The sequence below is a fragment of the Notolabrus celidotus genome, chromosome 7 (assembly GCF_009762535.1).
Source record: "Notolabrus celidotus isolate fNotCel1 chromosome 7, fNotCel1.pri, whole genome shotgun sequence".
NCBI lineage: Eukaryota > Metazoa > Chordata > Actinopteri > Labriformes > Labridae > Notolabrus > Notolabrus celidotus.
The window spans coordinates 31,304,858-31,323,272 of NC_048278.1; the positions used below are offsets into that span (position 1 = coordinate 31,304,858).

The 18,415-nt window shown below is 37.4% G+C and overlaps 1 protein-coding gene and 1 long non-coding RNA gene across 2 annotated transcripts; both read left to right on the forward strand.

Moving 5' to 3' along the window:
* Positions 1-1,070: 1,070 nt before the first annotated feature.
* On the forward strand, positions 1,071-5,005 carry thumpd1 (THUMP domain containing 1). Its single transcript, XM_034688513.1, has 5 exons — positions 1,071-1,607; positions 2,738-2,930; positions 3,014-3,099; positions 3,908-4,070; positions 4,194-5,005. Exons 1-5 carry the CDS (start codon positions 1,404-1,406, stop codon positions 4,526-4,528), a joined length of 981 nt encoding a protein of 326 aa, XP_034544404.1. The 5' UTR covers positions 1,071-1,403; the 3' UTR covers positions 4,529-5,005.
* A 1,146-nt stretch (positions 5,006-6,151) lies between these two features.
* Positions 6,152-16,545, forward strand: LOC117815850. The gene is made up of 4 exons (XR_004631859.1): positions 6,152-6,262; positions 14,584-14,667; positions 15,109-15,450; positions 15,611-16,545. It is a non-coding gene; the product is annotated as an uncharacterized LOC117815850 (long non-coding RNA).
* Positions 16,546-18,415: the final 1,870 nt, after the last annotated feature.

Sequence of the window (18,415 nt, forward strand, 5' to 3'; positions counted from 1 at the left end):
AAAATATATATAGACATATACGTACACACATATCAACGTGTACGTGCAAACGTACACATACACATGCATACATACACAAGTACAATCATGCATACATATAAGAAATTTATTTTATTAGGATAAACCCCTTGAGATTTGCCATCTCGTTTTAAAGGGAGTCCCAAACAGACAATAACAAATAGAAAACAGTGCAATACAAAATATACTACAAAACATGAATCCTTCAAAAGAGAAAAAACAAACAAAAACACAAAAAAAGAGCATGCATACACATCCACATATATTTTAGCCAATCACATACTGACCAAAAAGGTGTAGGCTGAAGCCAAGGCTTATCCTGCCTAACTTACACCGTATAGGCAACATTGTGCAGTTCGTTATGTTATTTTATAACAAAGCAATCTTCAAACGTTTCATTCAGAAACTTACAAACAAAAAACTAAATCCCAAAACATTTCAATCTCAACAACCAGCAATTCAGAAATATCAGTGGAATCTAATTTAAATCAACAGTTTATACTTCATCCATATATTTGTTTTTAAGCATTTTTTTAAATACACAAAGGGAGTTACACATTTTTAATTCCTCATCACAACTGTTCCAAAAGTTCACCCCTCTAACAGATACACACCTCTGTTTTATATTTGTCCTTGTCTTTGCTTTAAAAAAAAAAAACCTGTTCCTCTTAAGTCATACCTGATTTCTCTGATTTTAAACAACCTCTGAACACAGCTAGGAAGTAAATTATGCTTTGCTTTGTACATTACATGTGCAGTTTTGTGTTCCACTAAATCATAAAATGTAAGTGCCTTTAAACTAATAAATAATGCATTGGTAGGTATTTTTTTATGATTCTTATACATCTTTTAAATTAAAAGTGTAGAATAAAGTATCTGCCTGCATAGGGTTTTTAAGAATTATCATCAAAGTGTATTTAAAGTAACAGAAAAATAATTCATACAGATTCGTTCATTCAAAATAATAAGCTATATTTTATAGAGCATACAGAATGCACACAGACATCGCCTGTAGGCTGTAATACAAAACTGCGCAACGTTTCGCGAAAACGTCGAAGACTTTTGTCCCTCTTCAGCCACCGTCCAGGTCAACCAAAAAACGTGCTATGCTCTCTGGCTATGTTGTGTGTCTGAATGAGATCCCTGTTGAAACCTCCACAGTTTCGATCTGAACTTAAGTTAAAACGAACAGGCTGTAACATTTTAGTAAGGACGTGGTTTTTATGTTTTAGTTGTTCTTTTCGTAACATTGTGAAGCGTGAGTGAACCTCAGTTATTAAGCTAGCGGCTAATAAACCAGAGAGGGAATAACCAAAACAAGACCTCTGCACTTCAGATCTGCACTCCACATTCTGATTCTACAGTCAGGAAGCCTTTCTGCGAACATGTCGGCCGGTTCAAACGAGTCGAGAAAGAGGAGCAAGAAGAGGTACGGGGGTGGGCAACCCAGCAAGCGGTTCAAGAGCTCCTCTCTGGAGGTGGGCATGGAGGGGATCCTCATCACATGCAACATGAACGAGAGAAAGTGCACCGCAGAGGCCTTTAACCTGCTCAATGAGTACGCAGACCAGCTCTATGGGCCTGAGAAGGTGAGGACAGAAGTACCTTAATGTCCAGTGTTCCCCTCTTTCATTATTATTTTGTATATAGGAGACATGAACTTAAAATGTTAAGTACTGTGTATATCCTGCCTATCAGCATGCCCAGCTCTTCAATACTCAGCCTACATGATCATATATACTTCACATACATAGAGATCTAAGTTGTTGAAGCATGGTCAAAATTATACAGGAATTATTTCCAGTTCAGCAAAAATAAAATTAAAAAATCAATAATCCATGACAACATCTTCAACCACATTTTAGTCTTGCTTTTAACTGAGTTTATTCTGTTTTTCAGCTTCAGTTTTATTGATTTATTCATTGATTTATTTATGTATTTATTTATTTAATTATTTATTATCTAGTTCAAATTTTAGTCACTTTTATTCTACTTTATTTATCTACTTATGTATTTATTTTAAGCATAGTATATTATTTTCTTTTAATGGTTTAATATTTTAATGTTTTACTATCTTAGAAATTGATTTTATTTTGGTGATTTTAATTTCTTGGGTTGAGTTTTAACATCATTTTTTACCTCCAGTGTTTCCTCCTTAAGATATTTGGAGAGCTCAGTTTGTTTAGCTACTTCTTTTTTTTATTTATTATTTTATTTTTATTGTTTTATTAATATTGTTGCATATATTGTGTTCTTGACCTTAGGATTGTGGGGTGGGTTCGGGGTCGGGCTTGGGGTGGGATCTTTTTCTTAATTTATTCTATTTTAGGTTGTTTTTATGTACAGCACTTTGTGTTACAATGCCATTGTATGAAAAGCACTTTATAAATAAAGTCTGATTGATTGATAAAGAGGAGACTATTGAAAAGTAGAGGGGATATATTGCTTTTTCGAAGCAGGCATCAGATATATCTGTCCATAAACACACAAGCATTTGTTAACATTTCGCATACTTCTCAATGAATGTGTCTACTGACAAAAAAAAAATTAACCAAAATAAATATACAGAATATTTTCTCTTAAGTAAACTGAGATCATGTAAACCAGTCTCTTATCCTGTCGGTAGTGTAAGGTAAGCAATAAAAGGAGCTTTGCCTTGCCTACATGATATTCTGACATTACTTGGCGTATCCATTAAGTGCAACTTTCATGATCCAAGTTTCAAGATAACAATGGGAGCAGCAGCAGCAAAGAAGAAGAAGACGACGACGATGAGGAGGAGGAAGATGTTGCTGAAGCTCTGAAGAAGGAAGTGTCACAGCTGAAAGCATCCAGAACCAAACAGAGGAGGCGCTTCCAGGCTTGTGATAGTGGAGCTAACAATGTGATCTTCATCAGAACATCACAGCTGGGTAAGACCCTTTGGTTTAACAAATAGTTGATATGATTCATGGCTTTGGCAGCAATTTGTTTATTTTTTTTAATTTTCTTTTAGAATCTGACAAGTTGGTTCATAACATCCTGTCTGATCTCCACACGACTAAGAAGAAGAAGTCACGCGTGATCCTTCGGATGCTCCCGGTGAGAAGCAAAAACACATCTTATTGCCTGATTTTTTGGTGTGATTTAGCTCAATGACCTGAGTTTAATAAGTTTGTTTGCTTATCACATGGAAGGTTGTGATTTTGACAATGATGCATGACTTGACATTTACATTTAACACTTAAAAATGCACAAACATACAGCAGGGTTATTATGTTTCTTGGGGTTTATTATTAAAGTATACACTACCAGTCAAAAGTTTGGAAACACCTTCTCATTCAAGGGTTTGTATTTATTTTAATAATTTGAAACACTGTAGATTAATACTGATGACATCAAAACTATGAAAGAACATATATGGAATTATTTAATGAACAAAAAAGTGTTAAACAAACCAGAATATGTTTTATATTTTAGATTCTGTAAAGTAGCCCCCTTTTTCCTTCATGACAGCTTTGCACACTCTTGGTATTCTCTCAGTCTGCTTCATGAAGTGGTCTGCTGGAATGGTTTCTAATTAACATGAGCCTTGTCAAGAGTTCATTTGTAGAATGACTTGCCTTCTTAATGTGTTTGAGACCATCAGTTGTGTTGTTCAGAGGTAGGGTTAGTACACAATTGATAGCCCTGTTTGACTACTGTTGTAATCCAGATTATGGCAAAACCAGATTATTTCATAGTTTTGATGTCTTCAGTATTAATCTACAATGTTGAAAATAATTAAAATAAATGGAAAACCTTGCATGAGAGGGTGTGTCCAAACTTTTGACCGGTAGTGTACATCATGGCTAAACTAATTTAAGTTCTGTCATCTGCTGTCACTAATCCCCGCTCTTGTCTCCTCTAGGTAACTGGAACATGCAAAGCCTTCCAGGACGACATGGTGAAGTACCTGACCACTTACCTGGAGCCTTGGTTCAAAACCCCAAACTGTGCTACCTACCAGATCGCCTTCAAGGCCCGCAACAGCAGCCACAACAAGAGAGATGAGATCATCAAATCTATCGCAGGTAGTGTCTGACTGAATTTGTTTCATGTAACTAATGCGATCTGATAATTTAATCTGCTAAAATGTTCGATGTTTACTTTTTTAATCTGAACAAAACAGACTCATCCTTCTTGATTTTTTCCAGGTCTAGTGGGAAAGATGAATCCAAAGAACAAGGTTGATTTGACCAACCCAGAACTGACAATCATTGTGGAGGTCATCAGAGCTGTGTGCTGCCTAAGTGTGGTAAAGGACTACACACTGTTTAGAAAGTACAATGTCCAGGAAGTAGGGAAAGAGGACACACCAAAGCCTGATGTGGCCACAGCAAAAACAGAAACAAACACAGCTGAGGAGAAGGAGAAACCAGATAAAGAGGAGACAAAGGAAGAAGGGAAGAAAGGGGAGGAGGAAAACGGAAACAAAGATTTGCCAAAGGACAACAAGGAGGTTGAGAAAGGTGAAGGTGACGGGGAGTAACAGCTTTCATTTAGAGAGATTCTTGTAGATTAAGAATTTCTTTCTTTCTTCTTCAAACATCTCATCTTACGTTTGTTTTTTTAAAGGAAGGCAGGGAGATTTGTTTCCAGTTTTACAACATTACTTGACAGATAACAGGCAAAAGTTAATAACATCTGCAATCCTTGTGTGATTTAATCTCTTTTACATATTCATATAGCCCTCTGTAATGCCTCGGTTCCAACTTAATTGCAATGTACATTTTAACAAGCAATGATTTAGAATTAAATATACATGTTGTCTCTACGGCAATGTTCCATCAGCTCATAGCTCAGCTCATTTTCTTAATACTGAATTTTATTTAGAACTGCAATGTCATTTTATTTTTGCAGTTTTTACTCCAAGGAAGACAGAGTTTTGTTCGGGATAACTGATGTCTCATTTTGTGTAACTTGTTTCCTGAAGCATTCCCTGAATTAAAGGTTCCTGTGTGTTTGACTTCGTCTCATTTCATCACTCAATATGCTACATTATACGGCACAACATTTAGGAAAGCTGAAGAGGTTTCAAAATAAAACATCAAAATACATCAACCTAGTAAAGTAAGTACCCAAGATTGCAGCTTCACAGCTTTAGGATGTAGATCATTTAACTCAACTATGGGCTGAAAGGAGAGCAATGCAGCAGCTCCTGATGAACTGCACAAAAATACAAGACCACTGACCCTACCATTCAACACCATGCCTTGTTTTACATCATCACACTCCTACCAACTTTCTTGAACAGATGGTTCATTATTAAACCACAAGATGGAGCCAGTCCCTTATTATGTAGACACATAGTCATCTTTTTGGTAGCTGGTGCTAATGCACATTAATGTGTCTTGAATCCATATTTTTCATGATCTCAAAGATCATTGTCTTTGCTTCATCACTCTCAGAAACAACAGTGTATGTTTAACTTTAATGCATTTGACAGTGATCCTAATTTAAAGAGCAGTTTTTAATGAATGGTGCAGTGAATTCACAAGGTAGCCCACATGTAGGGGAATATGGGGTGCCGTTTGTAAAGTTGTGCACACTGAAAATAACTGCAACATTTCTCCACATTTAGCTCCAAAACAACATAAAAATGTAGAGTGAATTTTTTTTATCTCACTTAAAGGAATATTTGTGAACTTCTTCACATTTAATTTTGTTGTGAATTTTTTTTTAAGGTAAAATCATTTTTAAATCCAAATGATTAATATAAATATAAATCTAAATGTTAAACATAAATCTAAATGTTAAAAAATACATCTAAATATTGAATATAAATATAAATGTTAAACATAAATCTAAATGTTAAATATATATCTAAATATTGAACATAAATCTAAAAGTTTAAATGTTGCTCCGCAATCCTAAAAATTGAGCAAATTCACCATAGACTGTATAAATAGCAGAAGTACCAAAACTAAAGCATCATATTTATATGCATTTATTTTTAACATTTAGATTTATATTTTGCTTTTTGATTTAAGAATGATTTTAACTTAATTTTTTTTTCACAACAAAATTAAATGTGATTAAAAAAAGTGATATTTAAAAATTCACTCTACATTTTTATGACGTTTACGAGCTAAATGTGGAGAAATGTTGCTTTTATTCTGGGTGTGCATAACTTTACAAACGGGGACCCATAGGGGAAAGCATGGAAGGGATGAACTGGAGGAGTCACATCTGCAACAAGCGATGCTAAGTCACTACAATGATGGTAAGTGAGTTGGTAAAGTTTTGTAGTCTTAACTAATCTCGAAGCTATTCAAATCTTCCCCATCACGAAGACGTCCAAAAACTACTAATTAAAGAAGTAGCAATACCTTCAGGGGTTCACCATTAAAGTGTAGCCTGTAAGCTAACAAGAAACCAGAAACTTAGTCCTACGTTTTAAGAAATATTTGGTCATTAAAAATAATTATTGAACTTGTTTAATTCTTGATAAGATGTTAGAAATAGATATAGACTATTGTATATGGGCCATTCTACAGAAAGGGTCAAAGTCAGGATTCAGAATATCCTAAAACAATTTATTTTTTCATCAAAACTTTTTATATGTCCATACAGTGAAACTGTACATACTTCATAAATTTGTACTCTTGATTTTTACTTTGTATTTTTAGAGAGTTTTTGGGAAATTTTATTTTTCTCAAATTTGTCACTGCCGAAACAAAAGGAATTCTGACCAAGAAATAATAATAATTTAAGGGTTTAAAATGATATAGTTTTTGCCTTTCTTATAAACATATTTCTAAAAATTGTATACCAAGGTTTCACATAAAAAAACAATAATTTTTAAATAATATTTCAAGCATTATGTATTAGATTTGTTCTCATTTGAATCAGTTTTTTCTTTGTAAATTGCAAAAGAGTGATCAAAATAATTTCAAATTTGAAGATTAATTAGCTTTAATTCTCACTGAATCAAAAAGACTCATAACACCATCATTAATAACTCCATATTCTTAATTTGTGAGTAAATATGTCATGTTTCGGTTGTGACTGCACATTTTTCAGTAGTGACCTCACTGTTGCTGAAGTAACCAAGTTTGAACATTTAACTTAAGTCAAAATTAATAATAAATCAGAAAAATTGCATCAGCACATATAGCAGACACACAAATGATATAAATTATATAGTTTATAAAAACAATATCAGAAAATGGATATCATAGAGGTCATATACAAAGTCACAGCCAAACCAATAATGTCTCAACCGAACATAAGAATACGTTAAGGGGATTTTATAATGGGAGAATATGAGGAGACGTGATACGTTTAATTCAATCTATTAATATTAGCATTTATATTTAGTTGACCTTGCTGCCTCAAAAAGAAAATATTACCTCATGCTTCTGCCACAGGATGATAGCATCAAAAAACAAGCAAACATAAGATTCAGCCTCTTTAAATATGTATGTCTCAACATATTCTCATGACTCCAATTTCATAAAGTAGTTGTTCTGGTATCTCTGTTTAAATGGATTTACAGCACATCAGTTGAAGAACATGTCCAAAAATGTGAGCTGTGTTTTATGTTTCCAGTGTTTGTACAGGTCTTGACTCCGTTTTTCATCCTCTCACTTTGAATGTTTTGGGCCATCATTTGTGCTCATGTTTTTGTAGTACTATCAGAGTATTATCCTGGGTCTCTCTGTGTCCACAGAGTCTCTCTGCAAAGGTCATGAACACTTTTATAGTTTGCCTTTTGAAGATATCACCAGGAGAACGGCGAGCTCTGTTAAAAGATTTTAGGGTAGGAAAATAAAAACTGAACATCTAAACTTAAGAGAAACTGTCGCATATATTCTCTCCAGTGAAAATGGTACAGTATAACCAGGTTTATTCTAGGATTCAGTGAATGCATTAATCATACTGTGGACTTACACTGTTCTCTTTCTCTGTCACGTACACATTAACAAAATTGTGAATTTCTTTCTGCTCATTACACTTGTGCTGAACTCTTGTTGTGACCCGTCAGTCGTTATCTCCACCATATTGGGCTAAAAACTCACAAATTGTGTTTCTACTGGCTCTCAGGTGCTCCAATCAGTGTGACCTGCTGACAGGCTTATAGCTGCAACACAAGGGGAAAAGATTGGATGTTTGCAGCCTGCCAGTGTGTTATTAATGCAATACCAATTAGAGTGTGTGACTCGCCTACGTAATGACTCACATATAGTGATGTCTCGTAATGATATCACAGTGGTTGCATCTTAATGATACTCCTGCTGTCAGGTGATATACTTCTGTCTTCATATAGATCATTATAAGAAAATAATTCATGCAGATGTGTAATTTTGAAGATTATGCTTAGGAAAATGTTTCACACAGTCTATGAAATGGTCTTAAATGGTTACCAGGAGCAGAACAAGTGAAACCAAGAGAGTGTTTACAGTACTGACCACTTTGTGTTGTCTACAAGAGTAACTGGCCTCTGATGTTTTAATTGCCCCCAAGGCCATGTCTAATTAAATCTCAGTGGGAACTAAAGCCCTGCGCTTTCCAGCCAAACAGGCATACAGACACGTACGCATTGTTCTGCCACCCAGGATTGTACACTTACTCAGGTTTAAATGTCACAGGCCTGTGAAACAATTGCATCCAAAGGCGCATGTGCACACAGTCCCTGGGGTCAGGATTAGCATCCATTGGTGTGGCTCCATATCTGACCTTTATGAGTGGCTAAGTAGTGCTCTCCAGGGTCTCATTTGTCTCACTTTACCCGAACAATGGCTTCAACCCCCTCGCCACTGCAGCCACCTCTCTCTGGCCGTGCAGAATGAACATTTCAAGGATGTGAATGTTGAGCACCAGAGAGTTTTGAGTACTCCTGTTATGCTTTTTGTGACATTTAAATAACTAGTAAAGCCCCCTTTTGGTTTGAAAACACACAGACCTCTATTTTTATTATAAGATATGCAAAGTTATATTTCCTTAAACATATTTTAGTCGCTGATTTAAACTTTTCACCTTAAGACTTGGCTGCTCCTTCAGAACTGTTTTGGTGTGATTTCAATTAATTTGACTGAGAGTCGATGGCTAATAAGAGAAACATCGAAACAACACAATCAGATTCAAATGCTGCAACGTTTTGGTTTGTGCAGGAAGGTACCTGTCGTCACCTTCTCTAACAGAGCCTCATCCTCTACATTATTATTTTTAAGTGGCTGGTAGAGGTCATTTATCAGGAAGTTAATAATCGGTTACAAAAACTATTACCTCGATAGTGAGGAAGCATTGTTTTCCTCTTTTCTGTCCAACTAATCCATTTGCAGGACGGATTAATGAGATGGTTTTCGGGTCCTCATTGCTAATTCTAACTCTTGAATAATACAGAATAGTTAAGTTACAGTTAACACAAACTGCCTTTTTGATCATGTTATTTATTTCTAATAAATCTCTGAACAAAAAAGAGATATAATTAGTGATTTTAGAGATCTGGGACCAGGCTAGTTCCTCCTTTACTGTGAGGAATAAAGGCAAGCATGCCAAGCACAACACCATCATTTCTGTTTCTTCATTTTTACTTGAAAATAAGATCCAAAACTTAATTGATTCCCCATTGGGGAAAATTCACCACCATGACGAGGGTAAATGAGTAATGGATGAAAAATGTAAATGAGGCAAATATATATTTTCATATTATATTCTGTAGATGAAAAACTCACCATTTAGTTTTAAGCTGAGGGACATTATTCAGATTTTTCTCTCAGACAGTCTCTCACAAAGCGGTAACCTTTTTTCCATCTTCTTTTTGAGAGACCCAGCCTCTGTGGAATACATAGACTACGTATATTACATGGGCGTAGTCTCCGTGACGTTACCCATTTGTTTCTGAAGCAGAGTTTTGAAACATATCAATGGGGGTCACCATATTGGAAATGCTAACTTTGGTTTCAGGAGCAGGACTACACCTCAACCATGCCTCTTCCGGCTCTCTTAGAAATTCAAACCTATCCCTCTCCTCCCCTTCATTCTCCGATTCTGCATTCCGCCCTCCCTCCCCTTTTCTTCCTATTTCTTTCTTTCCTACTATACTATACATATGGCTCTTAAAGGGGGGTTCGTTGTGCCCCTCAAGCTTCCCCAAACCAGTAACGGCAAGAAGTTGAACGTCAAATCCAGAATCCCCATTCCAGTTAAATCAATATGAGCCAATGTTTGGACTCAGCCTGGTAGTTGGACTGTAGCAGCTGCTGCTGCTGGTGTTGAGAGAAGCCTGAGCTCAGCCCGGTAGCTGGGCAGTGGCTGCTGCTGTTGGTGCTAAGCTTGGCCTGGGCTCAGCCCGGCTGCTGCTGCTGCTGTTGTTGAGCTTGCCCTGGGCTCAGCCTGATTAAGCTGGGTTGTGGCTGCTGCTGCTGATGTTGAGCTTAGCCTGAGCTTGACCTGGTAGCTGGGCTGTGGCTGCTGCTGTTGGTGTTGAGCATGGCCTCGGCTCAGCCCTGCTGCTACTGCTGTTGAGCTTAGCCTGGGCTCAGCCTTGTAGCCGGGCTGTGGCTGCTGCTGTTGGTGTTGAGCATGGCCCGGGCTCAGCCTGGCTGCTGCTGCTGTTGAGCCTAGCCTGGGCTCAACCTGGAAGCTGGGCTGCTGCTGCTGCTGCTGCTGCTGCTGCTGCTGCTGCTGCTGCTGCTGCCGATGTTGAACTTTAATTATCTTTTACTCAATGTCCCAATGTTTCTGGAATTGGTGATGTTTTTTTAAAGAAATAAAAATACAAATAAAGATGAATATTTACTAACATGAAACTAGAGAAGATATGCTTAATAATAGCTAACAATGATAGAGTAAAATATGTTTAAATATAACTTTTGTAGGTATGAATGAGATAAAGAAGTGTGAAGTAGCTGCCATGTACTGGGTAAAGTGACTCTGTTGATAGTGCAAACATGACGGTAACATTGCTGTATGCACAATCTCACACAGTTTACACAGTTAGATACTGGAGGCTCTGCATTTATAACTACGATTTTCATTAGCCTTCATGGCCTTGTGGTAAATTAGTCCCATACAATAGAGAGTTATGAAATATGACAGTGGACAAACTCAACTTATGGCAAACCTGCAAAGTTGACCTGACATTAACAGATGGACAGTGAACGTGACGTTAGAATGATAATAAATTATGTCCACAAGAGTGACCGCTGAGTAGAACCTAAACGTCTGTTAGCTACCACCAAAGGGGATTATGAGCTTTGCTAAATGGGTATTTACTGCCGAGTAATTGTGTAGTGAGGCTTTTCTGTTGTTTTGTGCATCCCTAGGTGTCAGTTTGTAGCTTTCCAGATGCTTTCTCCTCCGTCACACATACACACACACATTGTCAATAGATGCACATACCAAATATTTCTTTATTTATTTCAATCTATTGTTACGCTGATGGGAATATGGTTTGGAGGACATCTATTTCTCTGTGAGCATCTGCGGTTGTGTGTATGTGTTGAATGTGTGTGGCAGCCAGCTATGTGAATGGGGTTCAGTAATGAGAAATGCTTATCAACCCTCTCCAGCCTGTCAGCCTGGTGCCATTAGCTGTTACCCCAACAATCCTACAGGTAGGCCAAGAGTGCTCGTATTGATTCCAAACATTCATATTTGTGCCTGAAAATGGGAGCAACCAGCAGAAGGATTTAGTTGATTAGGATTACGAGAGCAGTCATTTGTGGATGAAATAAGGGGGACATTTTTAAGGGGTCTATTAATGTGGTGAAATTAGTTTTCTTAATACCTGAGATGAAGTTGCTGCTTGAATGTAAATAACTGTTTACGTGGTGGGAACACGGACAAGAGGAGGAGGGAGGCTCAGTTTTAGGAAAGCAAAGACACATTTTCTGTGGAAGCAAAAGGAGAGCAGAGAAAGTGTGAATGAGCAACAAATTCAGGAGCTGTTTCTCCCATCCACACACTTACCCACTCAGTCTCATGAGTGGTGTAATCCTTGTGAGGGTGCTTTCCATATCACTGGGTGGCTTTGGCTGCAGAGAGGCACATTGAGCATAATGCTAACAAGAACCTTGACAATTAGTTCGACAGGAGAGGTGACGCGGGGGCAGAGAGGCAGCAGGGAGGCATACAGGGGGAAGATGTGAATACAGAAGGTGGAACTGTGACATTTTAACAGTTTTAATTACTTTTTTTTAATTTATTTTTCAACGATGAGCAGGGCTAGGAGGTTTATGGATTACAGACCTTTATTAGTTTAAGATCTTTATTTCTTTGCAAACAACAAGACTAGGAGTGCAAATACAAACATAAACCATAGGAAAACAAATAAGAGCAATACAATTATATATATACACAGTACATATTTACACACACTTATATACATTATAAATATATTTAGTTTGATTGTTTGTATTCACTCTGCTATGATTTTATGCTGTATTAGCACCAGTAGAGCTGCACTCCCTGGTCTTGTTTTCACAGAGCTTGCGATTAAAAAACAATGGCATCTTTATACCCAATATATATTTATCTAAAGTACAGTATTAGCAATATTGCACAAGATTGTTACAATTCCTAAAACTAGCACAATATATTAAGACTTTTAACAAAAGAGTTAAAGCTGGCATCAGTATCTTCTTTTTTTAAATCACAGCTGAAAACATATTTTTATTGAAAGGCATTCCTGTAATATTGTTTTATCCACGATTCTACATTCATTTTTAATCTACTTTTATTCACTCATTGTTTTTATTTTGTTTTACTTATTTTAATTGTTTTATTGTTTTAATTACTTTTAGCAGTTTCTCTTTTACTCTTTTTTTACTCTTTATTCAGCTGTTCCTCTTAAATTGTCTTGCCAGCTCATATAACCCCCCCCGTCTGTTTTAATAAGTGCTTTATAAATAAAATGTATTATTATTATTATAAAGCAACATCAGAGGTGTGAGCATTTCAAACTCTTCTATACTGATCTATAACAGTTTGTTGTTATTTTTTGTATGTGGTCTTCTGTTATTGTATGCATGTTATTCTATGTAATCTTGATAATCCTTCTGTCTTCTTTTAATATACTAAAAGCCTAACTAGGGACAGGAGTTGGAAACTAGCAATAGCTATAATCTCTAGATGCAAAGCATCAGTTACTACAGCTGTTTTTAATAAGCAGAAGTTGCACTATGTCATTTGCATTGGCCCATCAAATAAACTATATAAATAAAAAAAATTAATGAGCCCCCTATGTACGTAGTTTTCAGCCCTCCACACTAATTGTTCCTCATATTACCAACGGTCTCAAAGTCTTAAGCTGTATTTGGACTCATTGCAAGTGTTAGGAAGATTCTGAGGTGACTGTTGCATTTTACTTTATTATTCAGTCAAATGTAGTATCATACATCCTCCCTGATATAAAAAAGTACCACCACAAAGCTTAAAAATGTTATTTCAGTTGATATTTTGGGAAACCTGCATTTTAAATGCTCTGTATTATAAAGACATAATGGTAGAAGAACAACATTTGCATTAATAGAGCCACAGTATTGTTGGTAAGCTACATGTTGGGTTTAGTTTTAATAGTTTTGCTAGCTTACAATAGTGTGTCAGCTAATAGCAAGATACACTACTGTATGATGTTGAATTTAAGAATAAAGTTTAACAAGTGTAAAACTTCGCAACAGCAGTGTTTTAAGAGAGAAATTAAATTCAAGCACAAAGGGAGAACATCTTTTGCTCCATATTTTTATGACATTTGATATGACTTTAATGTTGAGCTCAACTAACGTGTGTACGGCATCTCAAAGTCAAACCACAGTGTCCACAGACTTTATCAAATTTGAGCAGTTTCACCTAAACAAAAAAATTATTCTTTAAAATGTATAATAACTAAAGAGTCAAACAAGACAAGCCCACTAGCTTGACCCAGATTAGCTAATTAGACAGCTAACATTTGAAAAAGATTGATATATTAAGTTGAAGCTAGCTTTAGAGCAGCTAGCCCATGCCAGCTTTTGCTGAATCAAAACCAACATTTTCCTCAAACTGGCTTTATGATTGAAAAAATTGTATCTTAATGAGCAGACACAATGTCTATTCTATATTTTATTTCAAAACTATGATATGTAGCTAATGTAGCAGTCGCTAAATGTAGTCATTAAAAATAAAAAAAGTTAGTTTTGCTGTGGGAATAACTGAAGTCCTAACTTTGAATCTCTTCTATGTGGTGCAGTGTTGTTGTTTTTAATATTAATCTCTGGCATTCACAAAGTAGTGCTTTAAAAACTTTGTTACTCAACTTGTAAGTTAGTCCTTTAAATGTTAAACCCCTTCTTCGCCCTGTAACTGTACTTTCCACTTTGCCTCTTTAGGTCAGACCTAAGAATACAGTATCTGTTATTCAAATGAACTGTATGTCAAAGATATGCTGATAGTGTGAAAGACAGGCTTTATTCTGTGTGCTGGAACATGAATGTTGGTGAAACGCTGCGTATTCTGTTGCTAATGATGTGTGTTTTTAGGGGGCAGATCTCTTTGGATTGGATAACAGCTGCTGCAGAGGATTGAGAGTGTGACAGTGAAACATGTATATGTGATTTTCAGGCAGATGACAGACAAACAGAAGGGCTCCTCCAGAGGACATACAACTTTAACAGGATTGGAAATGGTACCGACCAGCTGTAGGAGGTAAGAGAGAAAGAGCCGGGGATGAGAGTCAAAGTGGGAGGAAGGAGGGGTGGAGACGCGAGGAGGAGTGTTCCTAGATCAGTTTGAGGAGGAATTATCTGTCTTTTAGCCATAAAGATGACTGAGAGGCACAGTTGTGTTTGCCAAAACAGCTTGGGACACATGGATAAGGAAGATGAAAAAGTGTTGGGTAAAAGGAACAAGCTTTGAGATGAATGAAGCCGTTAAAGACATCATCAAACGCTGCAGGCACAGCAGGGGGCCTTGGGATACACCCGTCTGAGAGTTGGGTGGTGTGGGTGTGTGCATCTGTGTGTTTAGTTTGGTACTGGCCTAATAAACCATCCATCTGCAGGGAGAGGAGAACAGTGGATGCAGGGAGCGGGTGGGGGGTTACAGCACCCTTTATGCTCCATATTTACACTCCTTTCAAATGCACAGACGGACAGATACACAGTCCTGCCCACAGGTTCTTTGATGCTCGTCGATACCGCTGCGTGATGATGTCATACGGCAGAGAGCGAGGGTGGGGAGGTATGATCAAAGAACAGAGGGAGGGATGAAGACGCAGGAGAGGATATCCAAGACAACAACGGGACAAAGATGGCGACTGCTTCTGCAATGGGACGTCCACTGGCGTCCAGACCTTCGGATCACCAATTTGAACCCTGGACGTGCAGCAGGTGCATTCACTGGCCTTATTCTAACAGGATGACCACCAGCATGACATACAGGAACCACCAAGCCAACGTCAGCCATCACCACTACCGCCGGGCTAGCACGGTAAGCTCTCCGTCTACCTTAGCTTTTCCTCCGCTGCTGTTAAACCATCAAACCCTGAACGCCCGATGTCTGGTTACCATCACTCCATCTCAACTATTTATCATGAGTTGCCATTCTTTTTAATAACACATTTTGTACCCATTTTCTTTCTCTTTCTCAGCCCCTTTCATCATGGTCTTTTGGCTGTTAATATAGGCCTCTCTTGGCCATCAAAGGCAGCACATCAATCGCCTTGACTCCCAAGTGTATGTGTGAGGGTGAAAGAGAGAAAGGGAGAGTGGGGAAAAAAAGAAGAACACCATGTATCAAAGATCAAGGCACGCTTTCATGCCTGATTTTGGCCCTGGTTAGGTTTTGCTTTCCATCATCTTTCCATCCTCCCTTTTTCTCCTTGTTCTAGGGCTGTAGACGCTCCCCGAAACCCACCAATGTATTCTCCCATCCTTAAGTGATCCACATTTCCCCATCGCTGAAAAATCGAATCTTTTGTCGGGTAAATGGAAGTAAAAGACATTTTGTCTATATTTTTTTTTCTTTGAGAATGTTCTGTAGCTTTGCAGGCTACAGGGCCACAGCTCTGCCCCAATGATGACAATACGTGAAACAATATTTGAATAAGCAGCAGGAGGGCAGCCAGCTAATCCACTGTGGCTAATCCAGTATTGGTGCAGGCCATATTGGTAGCTTGAGTATTCAACCCCATCACAATACACATCAGCAGGACGCCATGGCAGATATACTGACACTCTCACTACAGGCATGGCTGGGAAAGGCCAGCAGATGGATGGATAGGTGGGTAGATGGATGGGTGGATGGATGATATAGAGATAAGTGAATGTACAATAGCATGGATGGTTGGAAACCTTTGAAATTTATTCTGTTGTTGCTGTTTTCACATCTTGTGAAAGTGTTTTTGGGTAACTTGTCGGAGCAGTTAAAGAAGAACTGAGAATTGGAGAGATTGGAGAGATGATTGACAAGATACTCAGCTCTCTGAATGGAAATCATCTTAATTCATGGTAACAAAGAGACCTTAGATATCAATGTATCCCAGCCATCTCTATGTCAAACAATAAAAGGTTTCACTGTACAAGACCAGGCCTGCTCCTTCTCCTTTGTTTTGGAGCTTTCTTCCCACCCAAACAAAATACTTGTCTTCAATTAATTTACTCAAAGAGCAGAGGTCTGTTTCTCTTTCAAGAGGTATATAATGAAGATTTCACTCTCTGTGAGTATCTAAATGGGTCTTTGTGCTGGGAGGCCCCCAAGAGATAAGCCTGTTTCTGACAGGCCTCCGTACAGACGCCCAAATCTGCTGTGGCAGCTGGAACAAAGGGACCCCTGAGCTGGACCAGCACACTGACAAAAAGCCCCGTATCAGTGGTCTAAAGGAGCTGCCTCAATTTAAGAATTAATAATCTACTTTTACCTCCACTGGAAATGCTTGTTTTCATCACAAGCTTTATGATGCTATAAGAGTTCATCATGGGGATTTTTGTCTTTTTATGGAGAAGGTTCAGAGGAGCTGGGAAGGGTCATGGTGGAAATGTACCTTCTAAATGTTATTGAACAGTTTATATATATATATAAAAACAAGTTTTCAAAGCCAATGTTAAAGAAAAAGTATTTTATATCAATGAATAAAAAAAAATGAATCAAAATAAAATAAAGAGATGGGACAAACAAGTCACATCAATGTTCAACTGGATTTTTTTTACACATAATTCCTTCTTTATAATCTCATTAAAAACTTTCCACTAGTTAGGTTTTTTTTGTATCTATTCATTTAAGAGTTTTCTGTTTTTTTGTTCGTATTCACACAGAATCCAATGAAGTTGAGGGTCACAGTTGATTGGTCTATATTGTTCAATAATCAGTGACAGTGTAGTAAATCTGTTCCAGCTAGTGCTGCAAAACCATCAGATATCATTTTAATTCATTCATTCATCCATGCTTGTATTCATTCATTCATTGTCTCTACACATATCATTTAAAGAAGCCCTGATGAATTCCACAATAAAGACTTTAGACTTTAGACTTTATTGTTCCCTTGGGGGAAATTATTTTCCACAGCACCTTTCTGCATTTCCAAAGACATAGACAATCGCAAGAACATACACTGTAAGCTCAACAAACTATCCACAAATACATCAACACTCAGACAAAGTTGTATCATTCAGTGAGGCCTTTTGTTCAGGCTCGCTTTAACAGCAGGGATCAGGCTCTTGCCAAGGCGAGCCCTTCTGCACCTCAGTGCTCTGTACCTGCATCCTGAGGGGAGTGGGATGAGGTGGGTGTTTAGTGGATGTGTGATGTCCTGTTCTATTGAGGTTGCGATGCGTATGATAGCCCTGTTGTTTAAGTCTGTGATAAAGAAAGTTATAAAGAGAGGGATATGGATACTGTCCTATCACTGTATAGGTCATTGCATATGACTATATCAACATATAAGTTGTGATGTAATGAATTATATGGTGATTATTTGGTGTAAATAGATTAAATGAACAGATAAAATAGTTTGTATTTGGTATATTTAAAGGATTGAATACTGAAATAAGAAAAGGAGTTCATTACATACACATCTGAAAAAGTCATTTAAAGGTCATTGCTATAAATCCATAATTTATTGATTGCATCATCACCTGCAAGAGTCTATATTCACAGAATCAAACAGCCCAGCTGCTAATAACATCTAAATTCTATGTAGCTGCAGTCAAGGTCATGGTGTTATTCATGCTGCCTCAAGGCCTTTGTTCACTGAGGCACTGGAATAGAACAGATCCATCTTTCAACTGCTATCAGTCATGCCTTTGCTTTTTCATTCTGTTACATGCCAACATGTAGAGAGATGTATCAATTCAATCAGAGATAATTAAACAGTACACACCAATGAAGGCTGAAAATCAGCAGTAGTTTGTCTCTGGGGCTGCAGCTGATTTTGTTGATAATTAATCTGTTTATCCAA

Coding starts and splice junctions, on each gene's coding strand:
- thumpd1 (XM_034688513.1), top strand. CDS start 1,404: ATGTCGGCCGGTTCAAACGAGTCGAGAAAGAGGAGCAAGAAGAGGTAC. Junction 2,931..3,013: donor CATCAGAACATCACAGCTGG/GTAAGACCCTTT, acceptor ATTTTCTTTTAG/AATCTGACAAGTTGGTTCAT. Junction 3,100..3,907: donor TGATCCTTCGGATGCTCCCG/GTGAGAAGCAAA, acceptor TGTCTCCTCTAG/GTAACTGGAACATGCAAAGC.